Raw genomic sequence first — 22,008 nt, 5'->3', positions numbered from 1 at the left:
AAAAAAATGTTGTGATCGTCTAACATGGACCAGATTATAGTTCTTGAAACGCTTATTTTAATACAATAAAGTAAGTGAATTCTCAAAAACCCCTTGTGAAAGACAGATTGTTACAAAGACACAACAATCTGCTGTCGTCTCTTCGTTTCTCGGGGCTGAACAGACACAATGTTTGAGCTGATGTGGAATGAGGGTTTTCACTCACACAGCTCTGGGGGAGACTGGATTCTGTTTAATATGCAAGCTGTTTTTCTGCATTTAAACTACTTCAAAAACTGGCATCTGCGAGCAGAAGGAAAGTCCACAAACCACGGACTGCATGTCAATATTTCACATTGTTGGAAAGACGAGTGCGGGCCACAGCTTTCTTTTTTCCTCTGATTTGGTCAGTGGCACGCGAAAACATGTTGACTTTTATCGAGTTAATAACTGGTCGAGGAAAAGAAAAAGTAGAATGCTGACAAGAGCAGACCGGAGCTGAATAGCTGTTTCATAACTGTGGATGGACTTGATTCAGTCCATGTAACATGACGATTCGAGCGAAGCGAACAAGAATGTGTGCTGCTACATGAAAGTGTGTGGTGTTGCCTCGATTCAATGAACCTATAAAAGTACGTCTCAAAGCTTCTGATATGAACAGTTGCTGAAGGTTACTTTAAAATACACACTTCATTACACAGCGTGAGTATTATACTTAGTGATGTCATATCTAGGAGTCCCACCACCTCCTTCTGTCGCTACTGAGCAGCTCCAGAGTAACATTTTTCAAACAACATCAAGACGAGGAAGGTGCCTGTAGCACATCTGCTCCAGAGATGACTTCTGGCGTAACGTCGAAGTCGTGTTCATCTACGCACGCACTGTGAGGTTGCGGCAAACGACGGCAAGGATTATAAAAGATCATCTCTGCTTATAAAGTTCCTTGAAAACCTTGGAGAGGATGATGGTGGACGAAGATCGCATGATCAGCGAGATGATCTAAACGAGTGTATCGAGGCTCCGTTAAAAGATGAGAGGCACTAGTGACATCTGGGGGGGGGGGGCAGCTCGTTGTGTTGAAACCAGAAAAAAACCCCGACAATGACGTCCCTGTTTTGCATCCGCCTTAAAAGGAATACTTGATCTGTATGTCACCACAGGAACTTGAACTTCAAGAGTGTGTTTGGCAAAGAGAACGGGAGAGAAAGACCCCTTTTTTGCTTCATCACCTTTATTTATTATCTCCTTTTTCATTTCTGTGACCGTTGTCCTCTTGTATGTAAAGAGTAAATACATGACTCTGCGTGGAAGCGCGGCCAATTATTGGGGCTTCTAAATCCACAGCTAATGCACTCAACTGTAATTAAATGTAGGTTCATATCATGTTCCCTCTTGTAGCCCACTGGGGCGAGAGATCGTGGCCTTTTAAACTAGATTAGTACGCAGGCGATGTGCATACTCTATTCCTCTCCTCCCTGCACGGGCCTGAGCCCGCAGATCACCTCCTGAAGGAGGAAGAGATCCATATGATGTGCACAGGAAGTAAGGTTACTGAATGACTAATCAGTGATCAATTAGTCACCTCATTTTGACGATCCGTGTGCTAATTGTCTCGTGGGGAGTCGTGACTAAATTCATATTGCATGCGTAGGTTACTTAAAGTCATCTGATGAGCCGCACTGTCCAACCCCTTCAGGCTGCTTACTGCACACTTCATCGCTGAGCTTAACTCACTCTCTCTGCTGCAGCGCTCCTCTGGCCGTGTCTTTGTAAACAGGTTGCTTCGTATCGACGGCAGCCTGCAGGTGGTGTGTGTGTGTGTGTGTGTGTGTGTGTGTGTGTGTGTGTGTGTGTGTGACTGGCTGATTACCAGTGCGGCCTCGTCTCAAGGCTCCGTCAGTGCAGGGCTCCAGGTGCATGCTGGGGCCTTCTGTCTGTCTGCCATGGCTGACCTACACCAGCACCCACCATATGTGTCCTTCTCAACGCCTTCTGTCGCTGTCACACAGCACGTCATGTACACTGGTGGTCCCTGTCTGACTCTCCGTCTCTCACCCCTCTTCATCGCTCTCACGCATTGAGAGCTGAATGCTGCTGATGGTGCAGCAGCCTGAATTTGTTCATGTCGCTTCATTTCAAAAGTCCATATATATTCACTCACAATAGGTCAAATCCATCTTTTGCCATAATGATCTTTTACCAATGACTTCATGTACTGAGAGAATGTACTTGTTTTAAGTGGCTGTCTTTCTTACATAGGCTATAGTACAGGGACTTGTCTTTCTATGGGTCGATATTTTCACCCCTGCATTCATTGCCATGAATGTGCCATTGCGCCACATAATAATCTGCTCTTTTTTCAACCGGTGACACTGGCCTGAAGTCAACAGTGTAGTAGCCACATTTGGCTGGCTGGTGCGTGGACACATTCTGGCAGTCCCACCTGGCTCGGCACCACGGCCCGGTGGAGCGGCAGAGCCCCCGGTAGGCCTGGTTACTCTGGCCCTGGGCAATTTGGCCGGTAATTAAGTCATAAATCTCCCCCCCCCCCTCGACCACATGAAAATCCGACTCCACCGCGCGCATCCTCTGAGTAATGCGGTTCACTTCCACAATTGGCCAGTTCACCTGATAAGAAACCAATTCAGTCCGTCTGCTTCTCGATGGCATTAGCAGCAGACGGCGTGGCTCACCTTGAGTTAATGAAATGCCTCCACAGACACGTCCTCTGGAATCTAATACACCCGACCACTACAGAATGCAATATGGCATGAGCATATCGAGAGATCGAACTCATCTCTTGTGCAATTCAGAATTACCTCACCTCTGTGCACTGAGATAGATTATACAGCGGCTCCGGAGTAAGCTAGCAAATAACTGGCAGTCCCGTCATGAGTTAGCGAGTATGTGTTTGTCTTCTTGATTTAAAGCTACAGACTTAGATGAGTTATTTTGTAATCTATAAAAAAACTAAAATAGTCTTAAATAGACTCTACTGCCTTCATATATGTACATATGAATGATATTTAGCGATAAACACAATTTGCATCGAAGCTTTTTCTAACATAAGTGTTTACTCAGTGTTTCACACATGACCTCATTAAAACTGCTTCCACCACACAAGCTAGTTTTATATATAGAGATTAGATCTTACTAAATATTTGTAAACCATGTAAGTCAGGTGTAACTGTTACATAGGACTGAACAGAAATGAAAAGAAATGCTAGCTTGCAAATGTTTGACCCATTTAGAGTGAAGAGATGAGACGGAGAGAATCCCAATATCTGAGCTGCAACTTGACGAATGAAGTCGAGATGTAAATCTTGACAATTTTAAATTCATTTCACAAAAGTAACACAAAGTACCTCAATGTATCGAAACTTTACTCCAATTTAACGAAAAATATTTGTATGTCTGGCCTTCGATTTCCTCAACAAACGTTCCCCTGATTGACCTCAGACTCTGGAGGCGTCTGACCCGAGGAGGCGCCGTGTCGAGTGTGAAGTCCTTTGGATGAGCTGTTGTGCAGAAAGCTGCAATCAGCAATACTGGTGAGCGTAATCAGATACTTCTCTCTCATTGTGAACTCTATGAATACTAGCAACTCTGAAACACATATTTTCTATGGATTTAGACATAAAGTTATACCTCGATTTACACTTTTGCACCTCCTAAAATGGTACATTTTGGAAATGATGCTAGCTTGTAATGCTACAGGGACTTTTTTGTTCACATAGTTCATTGTGCATATGATGATGTCATGTTAATAATCCAGCGCCTCTAAAATGATTTTATGAATGCAGTTGTGGTTACAGACTCTCTCTCTAGTATTGTATATCGTGACGGCTTTATTTCCGAGCACTCCGGTGTACAAAGACCTCGGGAAGGACCTTACATAGAACTTGTGTGTGTTTGTAGGCTGTCCATCCAGCCACATGTCTCAGACTGTGTGAAGACAAAATCACATACTGCCGCTCATCAGAGAGGTTGGATTAAACCTCTGGGTGGGAACATGGTCTTCGTACATTAATAACGAATGCACTGCAGGCCGGCTACGGTTAGGGGACGGGGAGAACGAGGGAGGACATCGCAGGAATTGGGTTGAAAAGGGAAAGTGGTTAGAAAGCTCTGAGATGACGTCGGTACTTCAGGCTCTTCAAGCACAGAGAGGGGTACTCTACGCTGTTTCAATGACCAGACCTGAACACGCTGCTCGACAACAGCCTCACTCGACAGTGAGTCACCTTGCCAGGAGTTTCGAGGCTGTAATGTGGCGACTTTTGTTGAGTCACCACTCTCTCACCCGTCAGACCAGTTAAATCATTGTAAGACCTAGACACACACACACACACACACACACACACACACACTATGGTTTTCACCCTCCGTCCCTAACAGAAAGCACCCTCCGCTCATTAAATGTCATGCAAAGAGAAACATTTTATAGACAGCTCAAAGCCAAAGGCTTACTTGTGACTCATTATTATATGTACATATATATATATGTGTAGATATAAAAAAGGCTTGGAGGGGCATTTCAAGGCTTCTACATAATCAACACAGCACAAGTTTTGGGGAGTTAGTCAGATGCTTATAAAACGGGCTGGAGCACCATTCAGCGCGGCATCTGCCTTTGTGTGGCACTACAGTGTGTAATCAAGCGCCGCACTTTCCAGGGCAATCACGTCCTTTTATCGCAGAGGAACTGTCGGCAGCCACCTACGGAGTGGGAGGATAAGCCCTGTGGGTAATAGAGTGTGGTGGGTGCTTGATTGGGCATGGTGGCGAGTGAGAAGTTCTGCTCCCGTCTCACACCACTCCCCCCCCCCCCCCCCCCCCCACCCCAACGAGTCATAGCTGAGGACGGACGTCCACACAAGATGTGGGACTTACTTTCTATTCACGTGTTTATTCGTTGCTTTCATGGAGCGCTTCAGCCTCTGGCCACAGCCTACTGAGAGATTGAAATGCTGTATGTTGTGTTAATCAAACACTTTCTTTTACTTTGTATTTTTTTTAATTTTTTTCATCATCTAACTCCCTCTCAGTGTAAGAGCGAGGCACAGAACTGCCTGAGGTAATTAGTGATGACATGATGTTTATGTAACCTCCAAGCCTAACAAACCAGACGCAATTATGGGCTCCTGGTCCCCGTGACCCCAGCCCTGCCAAACTGCAATGCCGTGTCCCAGGGGTGAGCCTGGTTTCGCGGGGTGATGGCGGAAAGGTGGGAGGGCGGAGTGGGCGCAGGCAAGAGTTGAGTTCTTTTCACAGCTCCCTCTGACGGGAGCCCTCGCTGCCTAATCCAAAGTGACGGGCACTTCAGTGGAGAGGGCGCAGAGCCCCCCAATTTCCGTCAGGACCCCACGGCAGGGGGAAGCAGGAGAAGCCAAAGGGTTGGGGTGGCAGACTTATTGTGGCCCAGCGAGAAAGAGTGGGGCAGGGGCCTCATTACAACGTTTAACTGCACTCACAGGCCCTCATTAACCCACCACACCAGTGACTCAAATCAAAACAGACAATAAAAAGAGGTCGCCGTTTGAATAAAGGCCCTCCATTCTAGCGCGACTTGGAGCTCCGGCATTGTAAACGAGTGCTTTATGGAGCTCTTACACACACACATTTCCGTAAACATTGAAGTTTGCAACAATGGGTCATTTTAAGTGTAGAAACCTCCTGTTAAATGTTGTCATCCAACTTGTATACCCTTTCCATTTGACTGCTTGTATGGAGGCATCTGGACATCTGGCAATTCCAGAGGAAAGTAATGAGAGAGGGAGAGTGCAGTAAAACCAAACCCAACATGTCCGCTGCAATGAAACCACAGAAACAGTTCCTTTAGGCAGCTCAGCCGTAGCAGTCTGCCCTCAGTGGAGGGGAATGGATGAAGAGACATGACAGGCACTTACGTACGTCACTAATGGGATGCAAAGCCAGTGCAAAGATAAACCCCCACCCCCATCACACCCCCCCCCCCCCGCTCATCAGCGCTTGGGAAGAAAAGCTTGGCACGCCAAATGATGCGTTTCATAGAGACAATTAAAGAGCAAATCAATGCTGCTGCCTCTGGAATAATTAGAGATGCGGCCAACTTCGACCGCGGTCACGCAGTGGAAAGAATGCAAAGCTCCGAAAGTTGTAGAATAAATTTTGAGTTGTATTTCTTGAAGATCCTGCAGATTAAAGAAGGAGCTGGTTTTCATTATACCTCGGAACAAACTGGAACACTAGCTTCTTTAAAGTAGTGTTTACTTGACGAGGCAGCGCATACCCTGCATACACCTATATATACTATGCTTATGTTTTTAATCCTCCTAATGCACTGTAGCACTATTGTACAATCAAGTAGGTGGATGGAAATGGAGCTGTAATCACTGAACAGCAGATGAAGTGGAGGAGAGGCAGCACCAAGCCTGTGTGATGAGGTCACCCTGTTGAGACCAGCAGGCCATCACATTGTGTCTGTCACATCATCAGCGGCGCTCTCCCTCCCATTTTAGAGCCCTCAATCTGCATACATCACCATGCAGGAGAGGAGAGGAGCCAACTCAGCGGAGGTCTATGCGCTGTGCATTATGTGCTCAGAGAGGAACGAGTGAGATGAAGAGGGGCATCAGCAGCAGAGGAGCAACACAGAAAAAAACGAGAGAGAGGAGAGGAGAGGAGACCACATGGGGAACATAAAGTGTAGAGAAAGACAGATGGGCCACTTACCAGCCTGGTTAGTGGTGATGTTGACTGAGGCGTACTGAGGGGAGTAGGGGTTCTGGTCCGACACCCCGTTGACAGCCTGCACCTCAAACGTGTACTGCGTGTGGGCCAACAGGTCGCTGATGTAGACCCGGGGTTCTATCAGGCCCAGCTGACGGGGCAGAAACTGAACGTTGTCCCCACAGCGGGTGCAGCCTCCCCGGCCGCCGCCGCAGCTCTTGCAGATGATGTTGAAGACGACGTCCTCGCGGCCCCCCGAGTCCCGGGGAGGCGTCCACTCCAGCATCACGGAGGTCTCGTTCACGCTAGAGATGACGGTCTGTGGAGCTGAGGGGACGGCTGGAAAGACACAAGACACAAGAGACATTCTGCAGTTAGCTCTTGAGTGATTCAAACGGTACACAGGTACTGTACTTGGTCAATTTGATGATTCCCTTGTGGGTTCGTCACTACAAGGGGCCCCCTATCACGTGATCTGTTGTTAAGTTATACACTTAGATTAAAGCTGCTTTAAATGTGTATATAAAGGAAGCATCAACTGCATTCCATAGCATTGTTGTGATTGTATGATGGACGCTGTGCTGCGTACTTAATGACACAGCGGGCATGATTCTACTCAAATGACAGGTAAAGAGAAACTCCACACGCTGGCTAAAAGGCTTCTTACAGACGTGTGAGCTTCCCTCGGGACGCCCGTTCACACTCTCATTCTCCACGCTGGTGTCACTCTGTTTTCTTAGCATCTACTCCTGACAGCCTTCTCATGGAGCGTGGTGTAGAGTTACTGCAGCGGAGGGGAACCCAGCGTTTCTCCCACTGAGACGTTCTGAGCGGCTGTAGGCATGGCCGGGTGGAAACTTCCCACATGGTGCAGCATGTTGAGTGACGGGCCCAACAAACAAACAATGAGAAGTGTTTATCCTTTACAGACCATGTGCGCCTAATTATGGAAGTCGTAGTCTCCGGGACTAATGGGATAAACCGCTCCACTCCGCCCACAACATCCGAAATCTGAGTCGATCACTTCTTCGTTAACCTCCTCTTTAATTGGCAGCAATTAACAGATCTCCGGCTCTGGAAAGGAGGCCCGTTGGAGTGCCCTTCTTGGTGTCTCTCATACATGGAAACATAACTCCTCCTTGGCATCTCCTTCATGGGGGGGATGAGCTGGCCCCCCATGAGCTGGCGGGCTCTGATGGGCCCATTCCCTTGCTTTAATCAGGCCTGGGCCCTGCTGCGCTTAATACGAGTGACGTGACGCTGCTGCTTTCTCATTCACAACAGCTGCTCGACTCCCAGAGCCAGGCTTATGCAAATCTCCTTTGTTGGAGACCATCAAATCTTTTCCCTCCTCGCTCCCTTTCAACAGGCAGAGAGGGAGAGTGAGAGAAAAAACACGGCCCAAACGTTGAAAGGAGCTTTTTTTTCCTTCTTCTCTCACTCACCCCTGTTTTGTTTTAGTAAGACCACACTCTATGCACTGATCCTTTTGTCTTTCTCACATACACACATCCCCTCTCCATCCCTCTCAAATTGCTTCTCCTTCATTCCTTTTCCCTCATGCTTCACCCCCCCCCCCCTCCTCCCCTCCTCCCTCACTCACTGTTGCTTTGGTCTATCCTTCCGCCTCTCTCTCTCGCGCTCTCTCTCTCTGAACTTCGGTGTCAGCCTCAAATTCAAATTCAAATTCAAACAGCTTCATTGGCATGACAAGAGAGATTCTCAGGCCGGGCTCATTCTCCGAGGCCGGCCCCTCACAGAACAACGCGCCCTGGCCCAGTAACCTCTGGTCTGGCTGGGGGCGCGGGCTGTGTGATGTTGAGGAGGGGCAGCCGAGCCCTGTGTGTCGGGTCGGATCTGTGGACAGCCACACTATGGGCATGTCAGCGTCGCGTTCGTGTGAGGGACATCTCTGACAGGATTTCTCTGTTTGGAGCTACACAGACTACACTTTGATCTCCAGGGCCTCTTCTTGCTTGCGGGTGTGAAACGTGTATGTGCCAAAAAAAGTTCATATTTGAAATCAAAGACTTTGTGGGTTCATGTCCGTGTACTTTGTGGGTTGTATTTCTATTTTCTTCGAAGTGCGAGTTAAAGTTCACACTTAAGAGCCTGAGCGCTATACTACGTACTTGTGCACGGCATCTGGAGAGGATCCGAGTCGGTGCGGTAGAATCCGTTGCGGCAGACGCAGTTCATGGCGCCTTCGCTGGTGGTGCGGCTGTTGATGGGACACTGCATGCAGGGTTCGTCTTTCTGAGTCGGCTTGAAAAAGCCCGACGGACAGGCTGAAAGAAAGAGGGGGACACACGTGAGGATTCTGAATAAAGCACAGAGAATGTAAATGCTTTTCTTCATATGATCTTCTGTTTATTTGAAGTGCCCATCCCCCAGAGAGTCTCTGTACACTCAACAAGTCAGTAGGGAAATAAAACAAATGCTCTTGCATGTAAAAGTACACACACACACACACACAGAAAGTAATGCTAACATGACAACAAGGATGAGATTAGTTCATTACAGATACTGTCTGATCTCTGTCTGTATTGGGGTAGCGAGAGGTCATTGTGAACAGAAAGCAGTGTTTTCAGTCTGGATTCTAAAGTATCAACCTTGTGCAGCGGGAGATTATTCCAGAGAAGTGGAGCTCAGTGGACAAAGTCTTATGAAATGGAGGGATGGTTAAGTACCAAGGCAACGTAAAGGGTGCTGTGTGAGGATGAAAGATGCTCGGAGGTCAACCACGATAATGTCAGCGTCGGACTGCAATCAAATCAAAAACAAACGACATAATTCACAGCACGACAGCAGCTGCACAATACAATGTAAAGGTATCAGGGCTTCAACTGCTGGTTTCTTTTTTTTGATTAATCGCCGTCCTGTCTTCATCGGGACATTATTTTCCTTCAGAAAAAACGACCGACAAATAAATTATTTCAGAAAATAAGTGAGAACCCGAGGAGACGTCTCTAAATTCCTTGTTATTTGAGCAACAATCCAAAAAACCCAAATATATTGAATTTATACAAAATAAGAAACTGATACATTTTATGTTGAGCTGTCTGTCAATCGACTGATGAATTGCTCATTCATGAGAAATAATAAAAAGGCTCATTCTCTGGTGTAAAATGAGAAAATAAACAAACACACAACGGGCAGCAGGTTAAATGTGGTAACTTGTGTGTATTCACACTGTATGAACAAGCAAGTGAAATGTAAAGTTTGACATTCTTTCCATTCTTTCCTTTTTCCTGGTGTTGCAAGAGATGTCCAACATATACATCAGCGCAGTCATATAAACACACAGCAGTGAAGCCTTGCATGTGAGGCAACTCTGCGCCCTGGCAACATGTTGTCAGTTTGCTGTGAATTATTCACCATGCTCCACTTGCTGGAGATATCTCCACGTACCCTTCATTCTGTTAAGAGCCCTTTTAAAGGCAACTGTGGAAACCTGGGAGGGAAGTCACATTCATGCTAGAGACACGCCGCAGCTGCCATTAAATGCTGCGCATGCATCATCTGGCTGCGTGTGGGGGAGGAGAACCTGTTTGTACGTCTGCCATGAGCGTCCATCAGTGCAGCGATAAACAAACTAGCTTTGCTGTGCGTGAAATCCCCTCATCTTCTCCTGAGTCACAAAGCGCCTCAACCTTCACTACCAAAGAAGGAACTGTTTTTCAGCATTTGCACCTGCACCATGTCAAGAGCTATTTTTTTATTTTATCTATCTTGGGCCAAAGCAGCTATGGTTTTGCCCGAGGTAACGCGGCTCACACACCTGCCCCGCACCGATAAAAGAGAAGCTGCAGAGGTGTTGAGACAGAGGTGTTGGAAGTACAGTAACACGAAACATTCACACACGGGACCCACTGCGTATATCTGAGAATAAAACCCCTCAGGTCTGTTGTTGGAAAAACAACAAGATCGTATTGCGTTCGATAAAAGGAAACAAAATGAAGCCGTCCTCCCATGATTTTATGATACTTCTCCAAATACATTTCTATTATTTTTATTAAGTTAAAGCTGGTAGCTTCACAGGAATATTTTTTTAAGCAGATTTAGAGAATTGTGGGAACAGTCCCCCCCCACTCCCATTTTCTGTACATTTCTAAAAACTTACTATGACCGCAGTGTTCTACATCGTAAAGTCATAAAAACACAGACACTATTTCATTCTGAGGCTGCACAGGCAATTACAACTTAACTGTAGCATCTGGAATATGGAAACATCTGCAGCTGCAACTCCCATTTAAAGGAGGCCAAATCACAAAGCAGAATTAATCCAGGTCCAATCCCAATGTTTATATTAGACGGACACATCACTGAACTACAGGCCAGGGAGTAATGCTCTTTCCCCCCCCTTTGTAACTCAAAGCACATGACTCAGCACCATCACCTTCTAAATCTATCCATTACGATGATGCCAAAGCTGTGCACACACTTTCTCTTTTTAAAGAAAGCAATGAGCCGATATGTTTCTGCAGTTTAGTAAATTCCATTCGTCCAGCTGTCTTTCTATGCAGCGGTTCAATGTGATACTACTGGAGAGTGGGTTTGTTAAGAACAGCTTCACTCATGTAGTTTGGTTAGTTTTCATTAAAGGCACGTTATGTCTATACATGGGCTATACAGAAATAAATTGAATTGAATTATGTCAAACATCTTTGACTTCAGCACAAGAAAAAGACGAGATGACAAACCTGCAGTTACTGAAATGTTACTTCTATTCATGCAGCACATAAAGGTGTGCATCTGCTATCTCTGTTATATCATCACATATGTCTACAGTTGCAGATTTATCGATTAGTGTTCGATTATCAAATTAATCGCCAACTATTGTGAAAATAGATGAATCGGTTTGAGTCATTTTTCCTTCTTGAATGTGTTTGCTGGTGCCTCCTCTCCTCTGTGTCATCTTTGAGCTGTGGACTGAACAAGAAAATTGATGATGTCATTTTTCACCATTTTCTGACATTTCACGGACCAAACAACTAATCGACTCATTTTGGAAAAACGTCGTCGTCAGTGGCAGAAAGAGTTATTCTAAAATAAAACGAAAGTAATCTTACAGATCACCTCACTAAGTATTCGCTCTGACATGTTTTTCTTCTCCCATGATTGATGGAGGAAAAGGTTTTGGGCGCAGAGCGAAACATGAGGCCTGGACATTCACAGTGCCCGTCAACGGGGGTCTGTGAAAGAGGCCCAGGCAACAGCTCCGATCGGACCTCTGCGGCGCAGTGAGGTCTGTGGGAGTGAGAGGAGGCAGCATAAAGACGTGGGGAGGGGAGGGGAGACGTGTAAAGATGGGAACAAAGAGACGGGAGGGGTGAGGCGGAGAGTGGCTGTGTTTGGGAGAGGTTTTGTTTTTTGCAGCGGAGGAACTCGGCGTGTTTCTGTGCCCACAGTGGATGTATGTGCTGCAAACAGTAGGCAGACCGTGCACAACAACACAGCAGTGACTTCAAACTCTGCGCGGGGAGGAAAAGGAATGAATGACATTGATAAGCGCCTATAAAGCCCCACGATGCCTTGCTACCGCAGTGGTTGTACTGGAACATGCTGCGGTAATTGTTGGAGGGCACAATGAGAACATCTTTCCACCACGAACTAGAACATCCCAAGACGCACATTTATCGTCTACTACGATTTAATTTAGGGTAAAAAATGAATCGAGAAATAAAAAGTTATTCTATGTCGAATGGGATTGTTTAACGCTTGGTGCCACATTTGGACAATCTTTTACTACTTTTACTTTTACCACACCTTGTAAATGCAAAATTCATGAGATAATGGAAAGTGGTAAATCCCACTCTCCATTGTTCTATTCGTACTTGGTGGTTTGTTTTCTCCAACATGTGCTCACAGTATCGTACAGAGTTCCTTAGAGAGGAGTAAACAGTGTTGTCATTCAGGTATTAAAAGCTCGGAGGCATTCGAGGCGTTTCCCTTTCTGACGAAGCTTTCTGGAACCTCACGGAGTTAAAACAACAAAAGGTATTTGTGAAAACCATCCGGTTCAATAGCACCCTATATACGTCTTGGCATGCCCTCTCTGCCCGGCCACAGTCATTACTTTTTGGGGAAATATTCGGGGGATTTCCACTTCATAACCCCAGATGACCCCAGATTTTAAGAGTTGCAAAGTTGTCTGGTGTCGGATGTGGAGAGCAGTGATTAAAAAAACAGATCAGCGCTTTCATTCCCTACCTCCCTGCCTGCCCAGATTGCTGCTGTTGAGCTGTTTGATCACCATCCTGGCAGTCTTGCTCAACATGCGAGAGCTGAGGGCTGGTTTTGTTTTTGGATGTTTCCTCTAACGTCAGAAATCCTTCTGGCAAGAAGAGTTAATTACGGCACGAATATTCATTGACAACAGCTCCTCTGTTGTTCCTGCTTCTCATACTTGAAATATAAAAACGCACAAACACACGCGCGCTGCTATTAATAACATTAATATCATCAAACAAACGTGCCACCATCTCTGGGGACCAAAGACGTGGATTCTGGGACAAACAATGAAATTGTGGCAGTAGGTCAAGAACAAATGCCTCACAGGAAGAGAATTTATAAACACTTCACAATCAATTCAGTGGTAGTCGTGTCAAAAGGTCCAGGTCACCTCAAATAGGTTCCAGAGACACTGCAGGCATAGTCACTCTTAAATGTCATATTTGGAAGACGAATGAAAACCAATGTTTTTTTGATCGTTTAAGAATCATTAGTTTAATCTAACACCTTAAACTCTGAATATCACCTCCCCCGCACACATTCCAACGCCCCAGCTGCTTGTGTCTGTCTAATGTTTACGACTTTTAATAATATACAGTGACATAAAAGCTTTAATTAGAGGTTGAACTCGACTCGCTGAATAAAAATAGTACCGCGAGAGGCGAGTCGCTGCGCAAGGGTGCTAGTCAGCTTTTACAGCAGGTAATTTGCTGGTTGTTTCAAAGGTTTCCTGAATATTACTGCCGGAGAGATTTATAGCACGTCGAAGACGAGACCTGCAGCTTAAAAAAAAAGCACCTGAATCCTGCAAAGCAAGTGCGACTGTGTGCTATTTATGTGTGTGAGAAGAGAGGAGGAGCGCACAAAGACACAGATGAAAGAGGCAGAGAGACAGAAAGAGAAGCAGGGAGGCTTTTTTTCTTCTTCTTTTTTCTCGACGTGACCGGCTACTGGAAACACTCCCTGTGATTCTGGCTCCTCTGACCAAAATCAGCAGTCACACGCACACAAATAACACGCAGAGCGAGGGCAAACAAAGACTGGGCATTTGACATTTCCATCATGGCTGCCTGGGCAGTTTTGGACGCTGTGCGAGCACAACCAGACAATCAGCTGGCTGATACCAGGTAATCCAGCCTGAGGCCACACCTATTGAGGAAAAGGGGCAGAACCCCCCCCCTCCCTCCCAAAAAAAATAAAAAAAACAGCCCAACACTCATCCAGTCTCTTTCACCCACCGTCTGCATCCACACGCCCGACAGAGAGACTCTTTGTCCAGCAGTCTGGGGCATCACAGCAACAACAAGCCCATGATCAAACCTGCCCTCCCCCCAAAACTATTAAATGAACACATCATTACAGAAGAGCCAAGGGAGACATGTGTGTGGTGTGAAAGAGAAAAGGCTGGAGGGGTACAAAAAGAAAAAAAAATCAGAGGTGCTAGGTTTTGTGAGCGCAGCAGGAAAAAGTGCTGAAAGCGGTGAAAATGGCCAGCGTCAGAGGGATTGTGTGTGTGTGTAGGTGTGTGTGAGTGTGTGTGTGTGTGTGCGGATGCTGGGTGTTTCCCTGTATTCCATTGTGACTAAAGAGGCCGCTACAGCGTACAAGTTCGAGCCTCTATTTGCTTTGGTGCCGCCTGTTAAAAGTTATTTATACTAACCACCGCGGGGATGGATCAGAGGCTATCGTGACGCGATACGTTTCTTTTTTTACGAGATGGACCGCTGTTCCTCGGGGGGGGGGAGGGGAAAAATCAGATTGAGACAACCTGTTAGCTTTTTGCAGTTGCTGTCGATTACCTACGCCATACGCCACCTCAACTACACACCCCCAGCCTTTGAGCCGGTCACATTTAAGTCGAGCGTAACCTTGTGAAACGGTCATGGCCACAGATTAACCAGAGGAGAGCAGCCACGAGTTGTATGTGTGCCCCCCCCCCCATCTGCCTCAGCACTTCCATAGGGAACACAAGCTAGCACTGTTTGCAACACAGTGTCCCCGCAATTCAATTAGGACCGCGGTCCTCCTCGCCGTCTAATTCAATCAGGCTTGTGTGAAAGCTATTAGACAACTGGCATTTGCTTCACCCCGCACACACACGGGCGCACAAATGAGATATTAATATCTCCCTCTAGGTTTCCATGTCTGGTGCAATTAACAGGTCTGGGACTCTAGTGTGGCTCCTCCCGCGCTGTAAGCCAGGACAGTGCCAGCGAGCGAGGGTGACCAGTGATGACCTACAAGGTGTAAATCAGGCTCCTCTCTGACTCAAGGAGAGCCCGGGGTCATTAAAGTGGTTCTTTTCTAGGAAATGTTCGACATTTGTAACTGGGATGCAGCGCTGCATTACCAGATCACTTCAATAAGTAACTAAAAAAAAAGGACCCGGCCACTTTCACGGTCTTACCCAATGAAAGGAAAAACACTGCAGTTACTTAATGATTAGTTTCCATTCTTTACTCCATTAACTTTAGTGGCCAATCTCCGACTTCAAGCTGGGAAAAATGCCCAAAATCAATGCTGAAAGACTGCCAGACTCGCCCAGAAGTCATCTTTTCACACACACACACACACACACTTACTGACCCAGACGTGCGTCACTGTGTGAACGCGTGTTGGTGTACGGTAAGGGATTTGTGTGGAGGGACAGGGAGATGATCGGGGAGGTGACTTTTCCCTCGGTGTCCCTCAGCATTTTCTGCTCTAAACTGCATCTCTTCTGCAGTCGTCCCAGAGCTCACATCCCCCCCAAATCCGCCCCCAGCAGGCTCCTCCGAGACAGATTAGGAGCCAAAGTGAGCAGCGGATTAGCCGGAAATGTGGGACACCTGGGAAATGAGCTCCAGGGTCCTCGGGAGGGCTCAGGCTCAGGCTCACAGCAAACACACAAACAAGACGCAAAAACACATTGCACTGCACACGTCACACGCTGGCACCTAGAGCTCATTTAATTCCATCTTCTTCCGATACAGGTACATCAACACATAAATAAGCACCATAAAGGGGGAGGCTGCCGAATAAACCCCATCTGGCTGCTGGCCAGAGGACAATTTCAGCTCATACAGCAGAGGCTTAAGCTCATATACGTGGCACATATACAAGCTTTGGTATTTACAAGGACAACGAGAAGTGTGGAGCAGGAGCAGCTAAAAATACTCTGGAAGGGAAATATTAGTCATGTAACAACGGGTGTAAATTAATTTCCCACTAACTGACCTTATTCCTTCTTATCTCCTTAACGCTGGCCGTAAATAACACCAGCGAGCAACGGGGCGAACAAAAAGCACATATATGCAACTCAGGCTGCAAGCAACCATATTTATATTCACTGTTGTTGTTAGATTGAGATTGAATCGCCGATTACTTTCCCAAAGGTAAACGAGTCTTCAAACTGCTTGTCCAACAGTCCAAAACTCCCAAAAGATTCAGTTTGAAATGTTCACATTTGAGGAGCTGCAGGTGGTGTACGTTTGGCATGTCTGCTTGATGAATGCCTGAAGCGATTTAAGGCAATTAATGTGCTGTTGATCGAGTACTCAGTTAATCCCCGTAGTCGTACGTTAGCACTCTGGTGCGTTTCAGTACGTTGAAGCAGGCATACGCGCAGCGAGCGACCGCGCCGCCCGAACACTCTCGCTACCCGGAGATAGTGCGTCATTCCTCCCATGTGGCAAACGTTACGCTCTTGATTCAAACAACGCTGGCAGAGCGGCCCTCTGTTCAAGACCACAGCGCTCTCGTGATGATCATCAGGTCATAAATTCCAAAGAAAAAAAAGAATCAGTGACAACTATCTTAACCACAGTATTTCCATACTGTCTGATAACTACCATCTGTCAATAGAGGAGGAAACGGAGATGAAAGGAGAGCATCACTGGAGCCATGCATGCAGCACAGTAATAACGTCTGGAATTTTCACTGCACTCCCTTTTTTCTTCTTCTTTTCCAGCACAAAGGGGGGGGAGGGGGGACAAATGTGGAATGGTGAAATTACAGGTTTCTGAGCCAACACATACACGCACAGGGCAGGAACATGGACGAGGCCGGTGGGCGGTAGTGGGGAATGAAGCGGAAAGGGTCATTTGGTGCGGGCCGACCACTTGACAGCTTGCTCTCCAGAGGATGTGGGGGTCCAATCAGGTTGCCGGCGGACCCCCTTTCCGTACACCGGGCTGCAGATGGCCGGGGTGTGGCAGGAGGCAGGTCTCATTGTCGGCATTAATCTCCATTTGAGACGGCTTGTCAACCTTCGGGAACCGCGGCGCGTTGGGGACTAGCTACACTGTATTCCATTATTTGTGATGACAGATTGTTAACGGAGCCGGGCAAAAAAAAAAAGTAAATTAATGAATTTGAAATTATGGCGTGGTCCTGCCTAAGCTGGCCTCCAAATGAGGCTCTGTCCTAATTAATGCTGTCGAAATTCTGTGGCCGCTTGCATAAGGGTCAGAATTAGCAGACGTATGCGTGGTGTTCAGTGGTTACAAAATAGCCTAATTCAAATTAATTCAGCTCAATAACTTTGTGTAACGATTAACAATGAATTGCCTTGCGGACCTAATTTAGCACGGCTTGATTAAACCACATCGCATGTTGTTTTAAAATATGTTTAAACAACAACAGCCTCAGCCTCTTGTTCACCCTTCCACCACCAAACATGTCCCCCGTGTTTGTGGGACTTCATGCTGTTACGAAAAGATCTTCGCCACCAGACAAAAGGCAGTTTGGCCTTATTTAACATTGCAAGCGAGCTGAAAGCCGAGACCGGTGCTGAACTTTCACTGTCACGTGACACGCGAGTGTCAGCTACTGTGCTCGGAGGGCTACGATGCTTCCCATGGTGGGAAACGCTGTCTTTTCATGTACAGCAGTGCCTGAAGGGGCGTACACCGTGTTGAGATTGAAACGGGTTAGGAAATGAGGAAGACTCCGATGTCAGAGTGTTAAGCTGTCATTGTTGAGGCGAACAAAAGAATGTGTGCAGCCTCCACCCACCCTCACGCAAACACATCACCTGCTGCACCACAGGATGCGCCAAATAGCACAGCAACCCCGGCAACACCCACCCACTTACCGCAAGATTGTACTGAGGGTGCAATGATGAGTTCTTCCCCTTGAAAAACATCCAATTTATCAACATCATTCATACTCTCTCTCAGCCTCTTGATTCATGCATGTATTTTAAGGCACAGAGGGCTGCACGCTCTCTCCTAGACGCACACATCGATGTGTCTCTCCTCTTCATGAGTTTTGACTGGGGGGCTGTCATTGCCTCGGCCTCCCCGACCCCCGAATGCGGCCTTTTTTTTCTTCTTCTCAAGGACAGCTAGTTGCTAGGGCAACAGGAGCCATTGCCATGTGAGGCAGCTTCCCCGCTCCGTTCCGCAGGCTGCACCCGGACCTCGCAGCCCTGATCACAGCCTCAGACTGCTGATGACAGGGGGGGGGGGGGGCTCGATGAGACGAGGTGGAGGGTAAAGGTAGAGAGGGAGGAGGGAAGCCAGACGAAACGGAGAGGACGGATGACCCCAGTGACCCGCTGTTGGTCTGGAATCCACAAGCTCATCTTGGCAGAGATAGGAAGCAATGCAGGATGAATTACGCCGCCCAGTCCGTGAAATGCACACACCCGGTAGAGTTGCCCTCGCTGTTTCGGAGCTTGCCGGAAAAATGTGTACAGAAATCATCAGCTTCATGCTGATTTCAATCTTCCCTATCTGGTTCAACAGCTGGCATTTCGCGGCCAACACGACAGCCCTTGCAGCTGGCATCCAGGCCTATACAGGTGAGACGCAAGCAGGGAGAGGGGTGGTGGTGGAGGCAGGGGGGGTGTTTTGTGCCTGGAGGCAGATGTAAGAAATAGCTGACGGAGGCAATCACTTTGTCTGTATGTGTGTGTCTATATTTGTAAAGGACAGCACAGAGAGCAGAAGAGAGCAAGACAGAGTGAGAGAGAGAGGGGGAGAGAGGGAGAGGAACGGGGGTCTCTACCAGAGTCCAAACAAAGGCAGCAAGTGGCAGCTCCAAGCTCGGCGACAGAGGCTGCCTAAGGTGCAGTGTGGCTGATGGACAGGTGGCATAAAGGGGCTGCATGTTGTCCAGTCAGTAGGGACAAGCGGGGTGTCACAGGAAAGGGGGTGTCAGAGGGGAGGAAGGAAGGGAGAAGTGTGGGGGGGTTGCAAGGAGCAGCTGGTGCTGAATCCTGTCACTGTCCCTGTGTAACCCTCTAATGCACATATACAAAGACACAGAACACACACACATACACACACACACACCTCAAACAGAGCTGAGGAGATAAACAGTAACCTGAACTGGACTGCGTGAGTAGTTCATATTCACAGGACGGATTTTATATCTCCGGCCATCTCACCCTGGAGTCTATTTATTAAAGATGATATAAATTCTTCTGACCACAAGCATTTAATGAGGCAGCAGGGAGTCTGAGTGGAGTCTGTTATCATCCACAAGACAGCAGAAACAACAGCTGTAATGCGCCAATTTCACACGCACGCATGCAACCAAGAAACACACACACGCATGCATGGAAGTGCACACAAACTTAAGAAATATTAAAGTGTATCTTCTGGTTAAAACGAATCATTGGGAGTTCGGTTCCCTCTTGGTTTCCTACTTAAACAACATAACTTCTATAACTTCATCACTTAAGCTTTTTGTGTTTTATTAACTGTCCCGCAACTACGACAGATGTTGTGAGCACGAGCAAAGTGCTGTGAATGAAACTAGGTGAAAGTGTGCCACTCAGGCGGGTGTAAACTCTCTGATCATGTGACCTGAATCAGGCTTCCTTGTCAGATGGATAATAAGCTCATTCAAACCATGACAAGCCACGGAAGACTTAAAGCACCAAAAGAGGATTGCTCCCGATATCTGCACTCAAAGATGCAACCTGAAGGGATTAAAACACACACATACAAACAAATACCACTTCGCTTCACTATTACACCTGCGCCTGAAAAGGCTGGTATTGTTGGGAGGAGATTCATTTGAAGGCTTTAATGGCTGCTATTTAGAGGTGGAATACATTAGATAGCCCAATCATGGCTGCAGAGTGAGGTGGTGGCCCCGGCAAATGTAAAGTGAGTGAATAGATCGACTAATTAGCCTTTAAATATGTCATTGATTCTTCTAAAACAAGGGATCCCTGAGCTATTCATCTGCCCGCTCTGCGTCTCCTCCTCCTCCATGACCCTGATAGAGGAGGGGCTTGGCTGGCTGCTCTCCCTTCCATTTGTCCCAATCAATGGAGGCTGTTCAGCGCAGACCCAGGGGGTCAGTGAAATTAAGTACCCAGCTCACACGGCGAGGGATAGGGCCAAGGCTGGGGTTAGTCAAAGCCCTCTGTTACCTTGGCAACTCGGCTGCTGCTGAGTTTTGCCCAATATTTTCCTCGAGTCCAACTCTTTTCCCCCCCGTGAGGATGGTTCGTGCCAAAATGGCTGCCCTATAAGAATATTGCTTTGTGTGCAGTGCAGTCATTCCTCTCCATGTACGCTCCTCACAAACACATTCCAGGTATTGATTCATACAAAGCACTGACATGAGTCATACATTATTCTCTACTGCTAAAGACACCTTATCGCCGTGATAAAGTTCCACAGGCTTCATGGAACTGCAAATACATTTAAAACAATGAAACTAGAGAGGCAGGAGGATGTTAATATCTTTCTAAAGATGGGCAAAATAAGTCATGTTTCCAATAGTTTAAGTGTAGATGAAGTAGTGATTGGGTGGTAAGATGTGTCCTCATCTCCCCACACGGTGTCTGCCAATGGCAAAAGTCAGTGCGAATGAGCTACAGGTGGAAATCCTATGGATGTCTTTTCATTATGTATATTCATATGATATGAAATTACCTGCTGAGTTTTTGGACCTTTATAGATAGAACCAGTAAGTGACATTCTGAACCAGGAGCAGGAATGCTGTTGTGTCATAGTAGCAGAGAGTGCAGGTGCAAGGCCAGTTTATTTATATAGCATGATTCATACGCTACTGCAATTCAAAGAGCTTTACAAATGAGCAGATGAAAGAATCATCAAAGGATAACCATATAAACATGGATCTGTGTTATAGTCTAGGCTGCCTGCAACCATGTCTCTTTCAAAATCACCTTCCAAGTAAACTGCACTCTCAACTGCATCACAAGGAAGAACGTGCTTTGTCCCGGATACGGCTGCTGTTTCAAACACTTTGTTTGGCTGAAAATTACCACAAAATTGAAACAAAACAAAACAAAAAAAAGGCAGAAAAAGTACTTTGTTCCAAAGGACCATGAGCAGCAGTCTCCGAGGTGAACCTAAAGTTGCCGCATTATGCCGTTATTTAAAATGACAAAATGCTTTCAACGTCAACTGTTTCGCATTGATTTCTAATCAGTAGTTTCTGTGCGTTCTACTCTCTGCTGGGGAACTGTTGCCTCGTGTTCTACCAGGCGTTTGCAATCTGTACTTAACCAACTGGGATTTAAAGGAGGGCGGAAGCAACCGTTTATTTTTCTGTATATTTCGGATTTTCTCTTTTTTCTTTTCTTGCCAGGCCAAAAGATTAACTTCAGCCTTAATGTGATGTTAAACATGTTCTACAGTTAAACCCTTAATGAACAACTTCACGGAGTAAACTTTCTTGACAGTTTAAATTGTTTGTTTTGTCACAGCCCCGCTAATAGCTCGGTGGTTTTAAGCAGAGTATATGTAAACCTCAGGAAAGTGCTCTTTGTTGAGTTTGTCGGCTGCTTGATGGGGTCATTAATCCACACTTAATAAGTGCTGCAGAGTCTCTGGTGAGGCCGACATGTCAATCACTCTCAGTCAGACTGGATTAGTCGTATGACTAAAATTCACGAGTCATACATGTCACACACATACGGATATAACCTTAATGCAACCCACCCAGCCTGAAGGCATAGCTCTCCCCTCGACACGCCTCGGCACATTCCTGTACAGCACATCTGACATATCATCTTTGATGGTAATGCTGAGGTGCTGAAAAGGTCATTGTAAAAATATAATATCTACCTTCTAGGGAAAGCTACTGTATTTACTCATAAGCTCATAACCGGAGGCA

The 22,008-nt window shown here is 46.6% G+C and overlaps 1 protein-coding gene across 1 annotated transcript in view; it reads right to left on the bottom strand.

Annotated features, from left to right (window-relative positions):
* ephb2b (eph receptor B2b) overlaps positions 1-22,008 on the bottom strand; it is a gene marked incomplete at its 5' end in the record, with an annotated part of 111,479 nt that overhangs the window by 20,509 nt on the left and 68,962 nt on the right. The window contains 2 exons of the mRNA XM_079297056.1: positions 6,694-7,029; positions 8,823-8,978. Coding sequence (XP_079153182.1) covers positions 6,694-7,029; positions 8,823-8,978 — 492 coding nt within the window. The remainder of the gene's footprint in view (positions 1-6,693; positions 7,030-8,822; positions 8,979-22,008) is intronic.

The sequence above is a fragment of the Melanostigma gelatinosum genome, assembly GCF_949748355.1.
Source record: "Melanostigma gelatinosum genome assembly, chromosome: 3".
NCBI lineage: Eukaryota > Metazoa > Chordata > Actinopteri > Perciformes > Zoarcidae > Melanostigma > Melanostigma gelatinosum.
The sequence above is the reverse complement of the archived record's forward strand: the minus strand, read 5'-3'. Positions and strand labels throughout refer to the sequence as shown.